The sequence below is a fragment of the Salvelinus alpinus genome, chromosome 31 (assembly GCF_045679555.1).
Source record: "Salvelinus alpinus chromosome 31, SLU_Salpinus.1, whole genome shotgun sequence".
NCBI lineage: Eukaryota > Metazoa > Chordata > Actinopteri > Salmoniformes > Salmonidae > Salvelinus > Salvelinus alpinus.
This window is the reverse complement of record NC_092116.1, coordinates 5,279,357-5,294,143: the sequence shown is the minus strand read 5'-3', so window position 1 is coordinate 5,294,143 and position 14,787 is coordinate 5,279,357. Positions and strand designations below refer to the sequence as shown.

The window sequence follows — 14,787 nt, the reverse complement described above, 5'->3', positions numbered from 1 at the left end:
GACAGGAGAAGTACTCCAGGTAACCAACTGACCCTAGCCCCCCGACACAAACTACTGCAGCATAAATACTGGAGGCTGAGACAGGAGCGGTCAGGAGACACTGTGGCCCCATCCGAAGAAACCCCCGGACAGGGCCAAATAGGAAGGATATAACCCCACCCACTTTGCCAAAGCACAGCCCCCGCACCACTAGAGGGAAATCCTCAACCACCAACTTACAATCCTGAGACAAGGCCGAGTATAGCCCACAAAGGTCTCCAGCACAGCACAAACCAAGGGGGGGCGCCAACCCAGACAGGAAGATCACGTCAGTAACTCAACCCACTCAAGTGACGCACCCCTCCTAGGGACGGCATGAAAGAGCACCAGCAAGCCAGTGACTCAGCCCCTGTAACAGGGTTAGAGGCAGAGAATCCCAGTGGAGAGAGGGGAACCGGCCTGGCAGAGACAGCAAGGGCGGTTCGTTGCTCCAGAGCCTTTCCGTTCACCTTCACACTCCTGGGCCAGGCTACACTCAATCATATGACCTACTGAAGAGATAAGTCTTCAGTAAAGACTTAAAGGTTGAGACCGAGTCTGCGTCTCTCACATGGGTAGGCAGACTGTTCCATAAAAATGGAGATCTATAGGAGAAAGCCCTGCCTCCCGCTGTTTGCTTAGAAATTCTAGGGACAATTAGGAGGCCTGCGTCTTGTGACCGTAGCGTACGTATTGGTATGTACGGCAGGACCAACTCGGAAAGATAGGTAGGAGCAAGCCCATGTAACGCTTTATAGGTTAACAGTAAAACCTTGAAATCAGCCCTTGCCTTAACAGGAAGCCAGTGTAGGGAAGCTAGCACTGGAGTAATATGATCAAATTTCTTGGTTCTAGTCAGGATTCTAGCAGCCGTATTTAGCACTAACTGAAGTTTATTTAGTGCTTTATCCGGGTAGCCGGAAAGTAGAGCATTGCAGTAGTCTAACCTAGAAGTAACAAATGCATGGATTAATTTTTCTGCATCATTTTTGGACAGAAAATTTCTGATTTTTGCAATGTTACGTAGATGGAAAAAAGCTGTCCTTGAAACAGTCTTGATATGTTCGTCAAAAGAGAGATCAGGGTCAAGAGTAACGCCGAGGTCCTTCACAGTTTTATTTGAGACGACTTTACAACCATCAAGATGAATTGTCAGATTTAACAGAAGATCTCTTTGTTTCTTGGGACCTAGAACAAGCATCTCTGTTTTGTCCGAGTTTAAAAGTAGAAAGTTTTCAGCCATCCACTTCCTTATGTCTGAAACACAGGCTTCTAGCGAGGGCAATTTTGGGGCTTCACCATGTTTCATTGAAATGTACAGCTGTGTGTCATCCGCATAGCAGTGAAAGTTAACATTATGTTTTCGAATAACATCCCCAAGAGGTAAAATATATAGTGAAAACAATAGTGGTCCTAAAACGGAACCTTGAGGAACACCGAAATGTACAGTTGATTTGTCAGAGGACAGACCATTCACAGAGACAAACTGATATCTTTCCGACAGGTAAGATCTAAACCAGGCCAGAACTTGTCCGTGTAGACCAATTTGGGTTTCCAGTCTCTCCAAAAGAATGTGGTGATCGATGGTGTCAAAGGCAGCACTAAGGTCTAGTAGCACGAGGACAGATGCAGAGCCTCGGTCTGACGCCATTAAAAGGTCATTTACCACCTTCACAAGTGCAGTCTCAGTGCTATGATGGGGTCTAAAACCAGACTGAAGCATTTCGTATACATTATTTGTCTTCAGAAAGGCAGTGAGTTGCTGCGCAACAGCTTTTTCTAAAATCTTTGAGAGGAATGGAAGATTCGATATAGGCCGATAGTTTTTTAATATTTTCCGGGTCAAGGTTTGGCTTTTTCAAGAGAGGCTTTATCACTGCCACTTTTAGTGAGTTTGGTACACATCCGGTGGATAGAGAGCTGTTTATTATGTTCAACATAGGAGGGCCAAGCACAGGAAGCAGCTCCTTCAGCAGTTTAGTAGGAATAGGATCCAGTATGCAGCTTGAAGGTTTAGAGGCCATGATTATTTTCATCATTGTGTCAAGAGATATAGTACTAAAACACTTAAGTGTCTCTCCCGATCCCAGGCCCTCGCAGAGCTGTGCAGATCCAGGACAGCTAAGCCCTGGAGGAATACGCAGATTCAAAGAGGAGTCCGTAATTTGCTTTCTAATGGTCATGATCTTTTCCTCAAAGAAGTTCATGAATTTATTACTGCTGAAGTGAAAGCCATCCTCTCTTGGGGAATGCTGCTTTTTAGTTAGTTTCGCAACAGTATCAAAAAGAAATTTTGGATTGTTCTTATTTTCCTCGATTAAGTTGGAAAAGTAGGATGAGCGAGCAGCAGTGAGGGCTCTTCGGTACTGCACGGTACTGTCTTTCCAAGCTAGTCGGAAGACTTCCAGTTTGGTGTGGCGCCATTTCCGTTCCAATTTCCTGGAAGCTTGCTTCAAAGCTCGGGTATTTTCTGTATACCAGGGAGCTAGTTTCTTATGACAAATGTTTTTCGTTTTTAGGGGTGCAACTGCATCTAGGGTATTGCGCAAGGTTAAATTGAGTTCCTCAGTTAGGTGGTTAACTGATTTTTGTCCTCTGACGTCCTTGGGTAGGCAGAAGGAGTCTGGAAGGGCATCAAGGAATTTTTGTGTTGTCTGAGAATTTATAGAACGACTTTTGATGCTCCTTGGTTGGGGTCTGAGCAGATTATTTGTTGCGATTGCAAACGTAATAAAATGGTGGTCCGATAGTCCAGGATTATGTGGAAAAACATTAAGATCTACAACATTTATTCCATGGGACAAAACTAGGTCCAGAGTATGACTGTGGCAGTGAGTAGGTCCAGAGACATGTTGGACAAAACCCACTGAGTCGATAATGGCTCCGAAAGACTTTTGGAGTGGGTCTGTGGACTTCTCCATGTGAATATTAAAATCACCAAAAATTAGAATATGATCTGCTATGACTACAAGGTCTGATAGGAATTCAGGAAACTCAGAGAGGAACGCTGTATATGGCCCAGGAGGCCTGTAAACAGTAGCTATAAAAAGTGATTGAGTAGGCTGCATAGATTTCATGACTAGAAGCTCAAAAGACGAAAACGCCATTTTTTTTTTGTAAATTGAAATTTGCTATCGTAAATGTTAGCAACACCTCCGCCTTTGCGGGATGCACGGGGGATATGGTCACTAGTGTAACCAGGAGGTGAGGCCTCATTTAACACAGTAAATTCATCAGGCTTAAGCCATGTTTCAGTCAGGCCAATCACATCAAGATTATGATCAGTGATTAGTTCATTGACTATGACTGCCTTTGAAGTGAGGGATCTAACATTAAGTAACCCTATTTTGAGATGTGAGGTATCACGATCTCTTTCAATGATGGCAGGAATGGAGGAGGTCTTTATCCTAATAAGATTGCTAAGGCGAACACCGCCATGTTTAGTTTTGCCCAACCTAGGTCGAGGCACAGACACAGTCTCAATGGGTATGGCTGAGCTGACTACACTGACTGTGCTATTGGCAGACTCCACTAAGCTGGCAGGTTGGCTAACAGCCTGCTGCCTGGCCTGCACCCTATTTCATTGTGGGGCTAGAGGAGTTAGAGCCCTGTCTATGTTGGTAGATAAGATGAGAGCACCCCTCCAGCTAGGATGGAGTCCGTCACTCCTCAGCAGGTCAGGCTTGGTCCTGTTTGTGGGTGAGTCCCAGAAAGAGGGCCAATTATCTACAAATTCTATCTTTTGGGAGGGGCAGAAAACAGTTTTCAACCAGCGATTGAGTGCTGAGACTCTGCTGTAGAGCTCGTCACTCCCCCTAACTGGGAGGGGGCCAGAGACAATTACTCGATGCCGACACATCTTTCTAGCTGATTTACACGCTGAAGCTATGTTGCACTTGGTGACCTCTGACTGTTTCATCCTAACATCGTTGGTGCCGACGTGGATAACAATATCTCTATACTCTCTACACTCGCCAGATTTAGCTTTAGCCAGCACCATCTTTAGATTAGCCTTAACGTCGGTAGCCCTGCCCCCTGGTAAACAGTGTATGATCGCTGGGTGATTCGCTTTAAGTCTAATACTGCGGGTAATGGAGTCGCCAATGACTAGGGTTTTCAATTTGTCAGAGCTAATGGTGGGAGCCTTCGGCGTCTCAGACCCCGTAACGGGAGGAGTAGAGACAAGAGAAGACTCAGACTCAGACTCCGACTCGCTACATAATGGGGAGAACCGGTTGAAAGTTTCTGTCGGCTGAATGAGCGACACCGGTTGAGCATTCCAACAGCATTTCCCTCCAGAAGCCATGAGAAAGTTGTCCGGCTGCGGGGACTGTGCGGGGGGATTTATACTAACGTTACTATCTGTACTTACTGGTGGCACAGACGCTGTTTCTTCCTTTCCTACACTGAAATTACCCTTGCCTAACGATTGCGTCTGAAGCTGGGCTTGTAGCACAGCTATTCTCGCCGTAAGGCGATCGTTCTCCTGTATATTATGAGTACAGCGACTGCAATTAGAAGACATCATGTTAATGTTACTACTTAGCTTCGGCTGTTGAAGGTGTTGACGAACCATGTCCAGATAAAGCGTCCGGAGTGAAAAAGTTGAATGAGGGAAAAAAGTTGCGATGGAAAAAAACTAAAAATATAAACGGTAATTAAAAACAAAAACAAAACAAAAAAACGTAAAGTTGTCAGCTAGCAAAGTAAAGTTGGCAGCAAAACGCACAGCAACAAAACGCACAGCAACACGTCTGCAGATTCAACAGGAAGTGACGCCAGGAAGTTATCTTCACTGTCATATCTTTATCATTCCCAGTCTTCTCCGAGTCATCCTCCAGCCAACTCCATGTCCTTTCTACTAGGTCACAGGTCACACGAGGATGTTTGACGAGTCTATGCTGGTGCCAGTGTGTCCCACAAGTCACATTCTCTGGCACCGGGAGTAGAGGCAGAGGGGATAGGATTCTATCTGCTACATACCAGAACATACCAGATCAGAGTCCTGACTGCATACCAGAACTCTTCCTTCCCAGGCTAAATCCATCCCCTAAACTTTACCTCCATGTTTGGCCCAATCCCAATCCCCGTACGGGAATTCTGTCCACTGCTAATGTACAGCGGTTCCTCATTTAAAAGTTGCATCATACCGCAGTATAGTCTGCTGACGTATGCTGTGATATGTTTTGGGGTTAGTCGCAAGTGCTTGCCGTTAATGCTCATTTGAAACACCAGGCGAGGTCTTTGAGCACATCTACTCCATCTAGTCTTTTTTGAAATAATTATTTTATTAACGAAAACACAAAGATGTTGAACAAATACTGTATGTGCTTCTTTCTATTGATATACAGTATATACATTATTACCTATTATGAGGTTGTTTTGATTATTATGTGGATTATTATCAAGGCACAAGGCGAGAAAAGGTCAAAACCAGATCAGAGTCCAGGAGGTACAGAGTGGCAGACAGGCTCGTGGTCAAGGCAGCCAGAATGGTCAGGCAGGCGGGTACAGAGTCCAGAAACAGGCAAGGGTCAAAACCGGGAGGGCTAGAAAAAGGAGAATAGCAAAAGGAACGCGGGAAAAACACGCTGGTTGACTTGACTAAACATACAAGACGAACTAGCACAGAGAGACAGGAAACACAGGGATAAATACACTGGGGAAAATAAGCGACACCTGGAGGTGGAGACAATCACAAGAACAGGTGAAACAGATCAGGGCGTGACAGATTATAATAAATGGTCATATTTATATGGGGCTGATGCATTTTCGTCAGGGCTAAACAGGTCTGTGATATTGAGTTAGACATTTCAAATTGTGGTCTTGTGTCAGGTGAACTGTTGTGTCCTCATCTTTTGGACTGATAATTTAGTTCAAGCATTTTTGATAAAAATAAGTAACAAAGGGAGCCTTGAATAATGAGACAATAAATGAACTGCAACATGTTGGCTAAAGCAGTTGCAATCACGAATACATGCAACTGTTCTTTTCTTGGCTGTACTATTATTGTATATGTTGTGCTGTTCCAAATAGTCCGAATTTTTGAAATGATTTACCTTTGAAATGAATCCTGCCAATCAGCAGATATCTCAATTCTTATTAGTCAATGCCCATCACGTGATCGGATCCTTCTCACAAGCATTGCCGCTTCGAAGTAGCTACAAGTGAAGACAGCGTGCGTCCTTCTTATCGAATTCGGAGGCGTATATTGAAGATGTTAGAAGGACTGTCCACATTTACTTTTTGTCAGCCAACAAGATGAGTAGGCTTAACAAACAGCAAAAGTACTAGCCTATGTCAATCTACCAACCCTCCATTGTAGAAAAGTTGACCTATTCTATTGGTCAGTTTGTCCTGTGCGAGAAATAAATATTCTCTGGGACAGTTGTGGGACACGATAGATCCCAAATGAATACAATCACTGTACATCAAAAAAAAGAAAAACTATGAGGCTGATGCAACAGATCACAACGTTTAGCTTTGTTGGGTTCTGAGAATATGAAAATATACGTATTCTGCTTGGAATGTGTTGAGTGCAGGGAAGCGATTACATGTGGCAGGCATTGATAAGGGGAGACAGCCATGGATTGGTGATGGAGGGGGGTTGAGGTCAGGTCACCTTAAGGGAGAAATAAAAGTTTATGGCCCGTATCACTAGTGTCCTGCCTAGCAGTGAAGAACGATGTTTGTACAGATGAGTAGGAGGAGACTCAGCCTATGAGGAATGGTTAAATATCAGTGCTTGTGTGAAAATGTTTTTGTCTAATGCAGCTGTATTGATCTTCTGGGCAGAATAAACTTGGTTAAGCTTTCATACTGTCCGTAGAGTTTTTTTACTCTGAGAATTAGAACCTAACAGCTTCAAAATGTTGATAACTATTAGGCTATTTCTTTACATTATAAGCGCAGCAGTGCGCGCACTGCAGTAAGAGCAAATATTCCAAAATGCAATTAGCGGGAAAACACCATTCTCAAAAGTGCACCGCAAATTTGAGCGGTTTCATATGACGGAGATTAAAATATTCTTCAGAAATTTAGACAGAGGGAAGATCTAAAGATGCAGCAAAAAGCATGGGTTGTTAATATGACTAAGATTGTGTCTTTGGCTGCTGGACAACGAAATACATTTGAGTACATGAGAGAAATACTGATTTAAATTGCGTTTGAGGAAGTGTTTACAAAATAATACCCTTAACAATCCTATGGTCGGACAATGGTAAGACATGCCTCATAAAATGACAAAAAACGTCTTGGTTTGAAACAATTACGTTCATGGTTAAATAGTCTCAACATGTTGACTGCCTCCACTCAGATTGCAAGATTGGTGATGTTGCAGTGTGCAACAGGCACTGGCCTTTCAGAACAACGGTGACTCAAGTATGTCAACAGAATCAAGCCTTTAGATATTAATAATGGTCCTACATTATATTTGTCAAACATGACTGGTGTTTAGCCTAATATACAGTATATATATATTTATACACACACTACCGTTCAAAAGTTTGGGGTCACTTAGAAATGTCCTTGTTTTTGAAAGAAAAGCACATTTTTTGTCCATTAAAATAACATCAAATTGATCAGAAATACAGTGTAGACATTGTTAATGTTGTAAATGACTATTGTAGCTGGAAACGGCTGATTTTTAATGGAATATCTACATAGTCGTACAGAGGCCCATTATCAGCAACTATCACTCCTGTGTTCCAATGGCACGTTGTGTTAGCTAATCAAAGTTTATAATTTTAAAAGGCTAATTGATCATTAGAAAACCCTTTTGCAATTATGTTAGCACAGCTGAAAAGTGTTGTGCTGATTAAAGAAGCAATAAAACTGGCCTTCTTTAGACTAGTTGAGTATCTGGAGCGTCAGCATTTGTGGGTTCGATTACAGGCTCAAAATGGCCAGAAGCGAAGACCTTTCTTCTGAAACTCGTCAGTCTATTCTTGTTCTGAGAAATGAAGGCTATTCCATGCGAGAAATTGCCAAGAAACTGAAGATATCGTACAATGCTGTATACTACTCCCGTCACAGAACAGAGCAAACTGGTTCTAACCAGAATAGAAAGAGGAGTGGGAGGCCCTGGTGCACAACTTAGCAAGAGGACAAGTACATTAGAGTGTCTAGTTTGAGAAACAGACGCCTCACAATTCCTCAACTGGTAGCTTCATTAAATAGTACCCGCAAAACACCAGTCTCAACGTCAACAGTGAAGAGGCGACTCCGGGATGCTGGTTACACTTCACAATAGGACTCAACTCTGACTGACCGCAGCATCTATCTGTAGACTAAACTGTGGCACAAATTGTGGGATATTTCACACCTTGCCGAGATATTAGACTATCCCTTTGTAAATTAATGGAGGTGTGAATGTTTCTGTCTGAGCATCTCTCTCCTCTTGCACTAGAGTCCTGCATCGGGCAAAATAATCAGCTGGTGGTGGTTCCGGAGTTGAGAGAGAACTTGGGTAAATACAATGGCGCAATTACACTTGACATGTGGATGACGATTTTCGAAAAATAGGGTACTTTTGCCTTACAGTCCACTACATGCACAAAGAGTGTTTGCTCGTGGAGAGGGTGCTATTCGCCACAGAGTGGGACAGTTCCCATCTCCAAACTGCAGATAACATGAGGCCAGCTATTGTGAAAGAATACTTGTGGATCTTGTTGATTTCCTCTATCGCTTCAAAGAGGCCTCGCCTTGGAGGCAAGCAAACAGCCTACTCTTCACCTGGTAATTCTGTGGTTCCAAAGGATAAAGCGTCACCTACAGATGGATTCGTGGTGTCAGGTAGAAGCCAGCGGCGAGCCTGCGACCGGGCACGGTGGATAACATCCTCTTCCTGCACAGCAATTTGAAGAGACCTGGGTAATGAACGGACTGTTTTCGAAGTTAATGATTGAGTGGCTTTATTTGTTGGCTAATATTATTAGGCTCTTTCAAAGCGTTTTGAGTTGTCAATGTGCCACAATGCATTGTGAGAATGTTAATATATTGTTCTCATGACATGGTTTCTGTTTCGAAAAATGCAGACAAATGAATTCATGCAGAAAAAGGAATAGTAGCCTACTGTCGGTAGTCATAGAAACAATTAGGCTAAACCAATTGATGTTATTTTGTTGGTTAATGGCTCGGCTCTCGGAACTCATTAGAGGCGGATTCTTTCTTCAATATAATCATTAATTCGGAAGGTTAAACCCATAGGTCTTCAGTAAATTCAATTAGATTACCAGGTTCATTTTTCATTCGGTTGTAATAATCCAAAGTTGTTTGTCAGAGGTATTACAATGGAAATGTACTTTTAATCTGTCTGTCTGCATATTTCAAGACATGGCATATGAGGGTGCAGTGAGATATCCCATGGGTTGGACGATACTTTTCTTTTATCTTGAAAAAACGTATACTTTAAAAAACGGTGAATCAACCAATACTCCATCATCAACACAATGGAAAGGTCAAGTGCTTTGTTCTGCAAATGTTGAAAGGGCGTGGGCAACATGGAGAAACAAAATGGTGCAGTTTGAGGCCATGTGGTTGAGAGGGATGCGGCAGCTGGAGATGGGGGGTGTGAGCATGTGGGTCTGAGCCAGTGTGATGTAGTTGATGCTTGTGTGATGTTGTCGTTTGTATGTGTATGGATTGATTGTAACAAAAAAAATAGTTAAAAAAAATATATATAGGGAAAATTACAGCTCACAACGCAAATCTGATTATTAATTCTGAATAGGATTTATTTGATTTCTTTAGTTTACATTCTTCATTGTAACCACAATGTAACAAATAATTGAACACATATACACACACAACATGAGCAGATTAACTTGGGTCAAAACATTTCTTTATTAAAGACAATCAGAAAGAATGTAGGTACTTATTTATTTAGATCCAAAGCCAGAAATGAGTGAGTCACTCAGCTTTATGCTGACAAAATAGCCTAGTAAATAGGCCAAGCCTAAACTAATACATTAAATTGCCTAAATAAACTAGTAACAAATAAATGAAATAGCCCAGGTCTTGAAAACATGGGCAACCTTTTCCCCTCCTTATCCTCGCTGGACTCTCATTCAGTTTCATCTTCACATCATCAAAAAAGGACTCCATGTTTCAGAAACTCACTCAATATAGAGCAGGCAGTCCGTCTCTCCACACGGTGGTAAATAAAGCTAGTTTGTAATCTGAGAATTCTTTCTGTCTGATTTTCGAAGGGGAGAAACCGAAAGCAATACCAAAAGCATAGTCAGCGTTCTAACTCCCACTTGTGATAGTGTGGCGCAATGACGGAATGAACAATTTACCACAATATGCCGCTATCTACCACAAACTGTCGCGGCATAACCTCAAAACTTTTAATTGAGGAACCAATGTACCTGACCTGCATTTTTGTGGGGTTGACCTTGGTAATCATCAACATGAGCCTGCATTACTCTAATGGCTGACTCCACCTGCACTTCCCCTACATTCCCCCCTCCTTACACAGATAAATCCTTTCTGGTGTGGTCTGTGGTCTGTGGGCGACCATCTGCTGCAGGTATAAATATCTATTGGTGAAAGACAAGCCTGCTGTAGACCCTCTTAGGACCACTCTCTTTTTCTCTCTCTCTCTTTCCCTCTCTCTTTGCCTCTCTCAGGAGAGAGTGAGCGAGAGACCGAGAGAGAAACAGAGAGAGTGAGATGCCGGTTCAGGTTACCCGCGGTGCTGGCAGAGGGTCAGTGGATCTAGGGTGGCGCCAGGATTGAAACACTCCTTATAGTTGTTTCACAATTCCTCTGACCCATTAGGGACGGGAATCAAAGAGCGAGAGGTAGGAGGAATGTTCTGTCGAGGACTAGACTGATAGTACCATCGTTTCACAGTTCAACCTGGTTGCAAAAGAGAAACATAACTATATACGTTCTACAAACGTAGAATAGAACCAATATATCAACAAGTAACACAAACTATTGTCACCACATCATACAGTACATTGTGTTATGTACAGTTTGCTCCCTCGTAGTTAACCCTTTCTAGTCCAATCACTATAAGACATGTTGGAAACAATGCTTGTTGTGTCATGTCCAGCAGCTTCCAGGTTTTTCCGACTGGGCCAGTGTTATGATCTTATTCAGGACAAGGTTCACATGCAAGCACGCACACACACACAATTGCACGCATGCACACAAAGGCAACTCTGGACAGGGTTCACGCATTATCATCCCACAGGCCCGGATATTAGAAAGCTGGCTGCATGTGTCACATTCTAGTGTGGCTCTAACCAATGAGGAACGAGCTTCCATTGGAAAATATGTCCGCCACTTCCTGAGCAACATTCAATGGTTATTGTTTGGCAGCTGTTTCATTGGGATGGTGCTTCCCTGGGTCAGGTTGTTAAAAGGTTGTCGTAAGGTTGTAAAGAAGTTGTAGTGGGTCACAATGATTCCCGTGGTGTAACACGGAGCAGCTGAAACATCACTCTTTCTTCCTGTCCTTCCCTTCTTTTTCTGAGAAAAGAGGGAGTGAAAAGCTATCGGTGCCTCACTTTGTTTTATTAAATTACTGGAAAAGGGATGGAGCTTTCCAGCGGGCATGTCCAGGGAGTGATGTCAAGGAGATTTTGTGTATTGTGTATTGTGTGTTGTTGCCATGGTTAATTTATTGTTTCAGTGGTTATTAGGTTCGAGAGAGAGAGACAGAGAGAGGAGAGTTTCAAGTTGTATTAGTTGTATGTACAGGATACACATGGGGCTCTATTTTAACAAACCTATATCACGATCGTTATAATGAGTGGACCAAGATGCAGCGTGGTATGGTTCCATCCTCTTTATTTTGAAGTGAAACTCAAAGAAAACAATAAAACGCAAAACGAAACGTGAAGCTGCTATAGTGCTCGCAGGCAACTATACATAGTCAAGATCCCACAAAGCACAATGGGGAAATGGCTGCCTAAATATGATCCCCAATCAGAGACAACGATAAACAGCTGCCTCTGATTGGGAACCATACCAGGCCAACATAGATAATTAATCACCTAGATAACCCACCCTAGTCACTGTCACGCCCTAACCAACACAGAGAATAAACAGCTCTCTATGGTCAGGGCGTGACAACCTAACGCGATGGTAAATCTAAGTGTAGGCACTAGCGCTACAGGTTCGGTGGGTGTGTCAGAAATCTTTTTGCTATTTTCACTATCAGAATTAACGGCGCACTTGCTGGCGTTGACATGAAGGGCTGGGTTTTGATGACTAAACAAGTTGTGGATGTGTCCAGGCTTGGCACCTCACTGGCCAATCAGAATGTGCTCCATGGCGAAAATATGTGGTTGCTTGAAGTTGTGTATTTACGGCCTTTTATGTATTGCCTTAAAATCAACTCCAATTCCGATGTTTGTCCGTTATAGTTTGTTAAATGGCTTACAGAAACGAAATAACAAAATGTAGACCTATCTTTGCTAATTACGTTAACTTGAACCCATTTGCAGTCACATTGTTCTGAGTAATTGCATGGCTTCAATAGCATTCACACTGATATAGGGGCTAGGCCTACTGTAAATTGAGTTATAGCTGAGCATGGACATGCCAGACATTGTCAATAAGCAAGATGAATTGAATTATTGATAAGGCCTAAAAACAAATAATCCTAATAAAAAAAAAGAAAAAAAAAAGGAAACACCATAGGCTATATCACACTTACAGGCACCATCATTTCTCTCAGTGGGCATATAATATTAAAACGACGCAGACTACGGAGGGTTTTACGCACATCCAAACTTTCCACAGTAGCTGGACAAAGATCCAATATAAATAGAATGTCCACTCGCTGTTATACTGCTCCCACATAGACCTGTGTTTTACGAACAGAATCGGAACCGTCTTACAGATCAGATCGCAGTCACACATCTCCAGAAGTTGCGTTGCAAGCGCACCACGGACGTTGTCACCAGAAGACCAGGAAGGTGAATCATTCTAATAAGTTTGGTTGTAATAAAAGTGAACGGAAAACAAGCTATTTTTACAGGTCACAGATAGCTTCTAAATACGAGGTTCACCGGTATTCACCGAGGTACTCATCTCTCGTTTCATAATGGGCATGCACACATAGCCTACATCGTGGAAGGGGTTTTACGGACGTCCAAAACGGGACCTGCATGACTAAAATAATGTGGGCCTGCCTACAATACATAGATAAAAAAGGGAATGTCAGGTCACTGTTATACTCCTCTCAAACGTGATATTTTAATAAAGCTTTGGTTTTTAAGATGCATTTCCAGTCGGTCTCAGGAGACAAACCCTTTATCGACCGATTTGACTAATGTGATTGCATTGGGCAGACAGAAAAAGCTAGAGCTCATGGTATACACCGTCCAACAATTTATAGTACAATATGTACACTTGTATCAGGGAAGTGTAGATTAGGGGGGGAATGTTTAAATTGTGCAGTATTAGCAACAGTAAGTAAGAGTATCAGAAGGTGTGTGTGTGTGTGTGTGTGTGTGTGTGTGTGTGTGTGTGTGTGTGTGTGTGTGTGTGTGTGTGTGTGTGTGTGTGTGTGTGTGTGTGTGTGTGTGTGTGTGTGTGTGTGTGTGTGTGTGTGTGTGTGTGTGTGTGTGTGCTGTTTCTCAGTGGTATGTTGCTGGCAGCCACAGTGGTTAATGAGAACAAGAGGACGTGTAGAACAGGCTCTTGCGTAGCACAATATTCGTCCTCTGACTTGTTCCAGACTGTCACTCAAGCTCTCTGAGCTCAGTGTTGGTGTCATCTACTCTGTCCTTATCCCCCTCTCTTCTTTGGGCCTCTCCTCGTGAATTTCACCTAGAGTTATCCATCTGTACCAACCCCTCATGCAATTTAGCCCTCATGACCACACACTGCTATCTTTGATCCTATGTCTTATTGTGTTCTCCCCTCTTTCTCTCCCCACTCTCTCCCCCTTTTCCCCCCTTCCGTGCAGTGTGTGGCGTTGACCTGGCCCAGGGGGGGTTCTTTGTGCGCCAGGGGGAGTACATCTGCACCCTGGACTACCAGCGGATGTACGGCACGCGCTGCTTCAGCTGTGAGGAGTTCATCGAGGGAGAGGTGGTGTCGGCCCTGGGCAAGACCTATCACCCACGCTGCTTCGTCTGCGCCAGCTGCAAGTAAGAGACACACACACACACACACACACACACACACACACACACACACACACTACTTGCATGCGTACATACACGATGGCAGACACACACACAGGGGTGGGGGGTGGACACACACACACACACATACACATCACCAATTGGTGGTGGAGACACACGCGAGTGCATACACCCCGAAAGGGATACTCAGACAGACAGACAGATGGGTGCCCACATTCAACTGGGCATGTGGATGCTTTGAAGACACTCTCCATACCGTCGTTTGACCTGCAATCCCTAACTCATTCAAATTGAATACTGTATGTGTGTATACTGTATGTGTGTATACTGTATGTGTGTATACTGTATGTGTGTATACTGTATGTGTGTGTGGGAAAGTGGTGTGGTTTTATCAGGTCTTGGAAGGTAATGGGAGCCTCTTTCACACTGAAGCAGGAATGTTAAGTGTGTGGTTAGGAACTCACAGGCCACTTATTTCTAGAGCAGTGTTCGGTTTCCCGCTGAGTGTGTGTGTGCCTGGGTGGGTGGGTTGTGCATGTGCCACGTGTTTGTGTCATACACTGTGTTCTTGTGTGGGATTTGAGGGTGCAACATGATCCGCAATTCCTTGGTCCAAAAACATCTGATTAGTGTTAGCACTCTATCCACCTCTCTCTCT

General features: G+C 43.3%; 1 protein-coding gene across 9 annotated transcripts in view; it reads left to right on the top strand.

Moving 5' to 3' along the window:
* Positions 1 to 14,787, top strand: part of LOC139561870 (actin-binding LIM protein 2-like) — a 111,929-nt gene that overhangs the window by 54,490 nt on the left and 42,652 nt on the right. For all 9 annotated transcript variants that reach the window (XM_071379221.1, XM_071379220.1, XM_071379219.1 and 6 more), the window contains exon 3: positions 13,949 to 14,132. In XM_071379221.1, the coding sequence (XP_071235322.1) occupies positions 13,949 to 14,132 (184 nt within the window). The remainder of the gene's footprint in view (positions 1 to 13,948; positions 14,133 to 14,787) is intronic.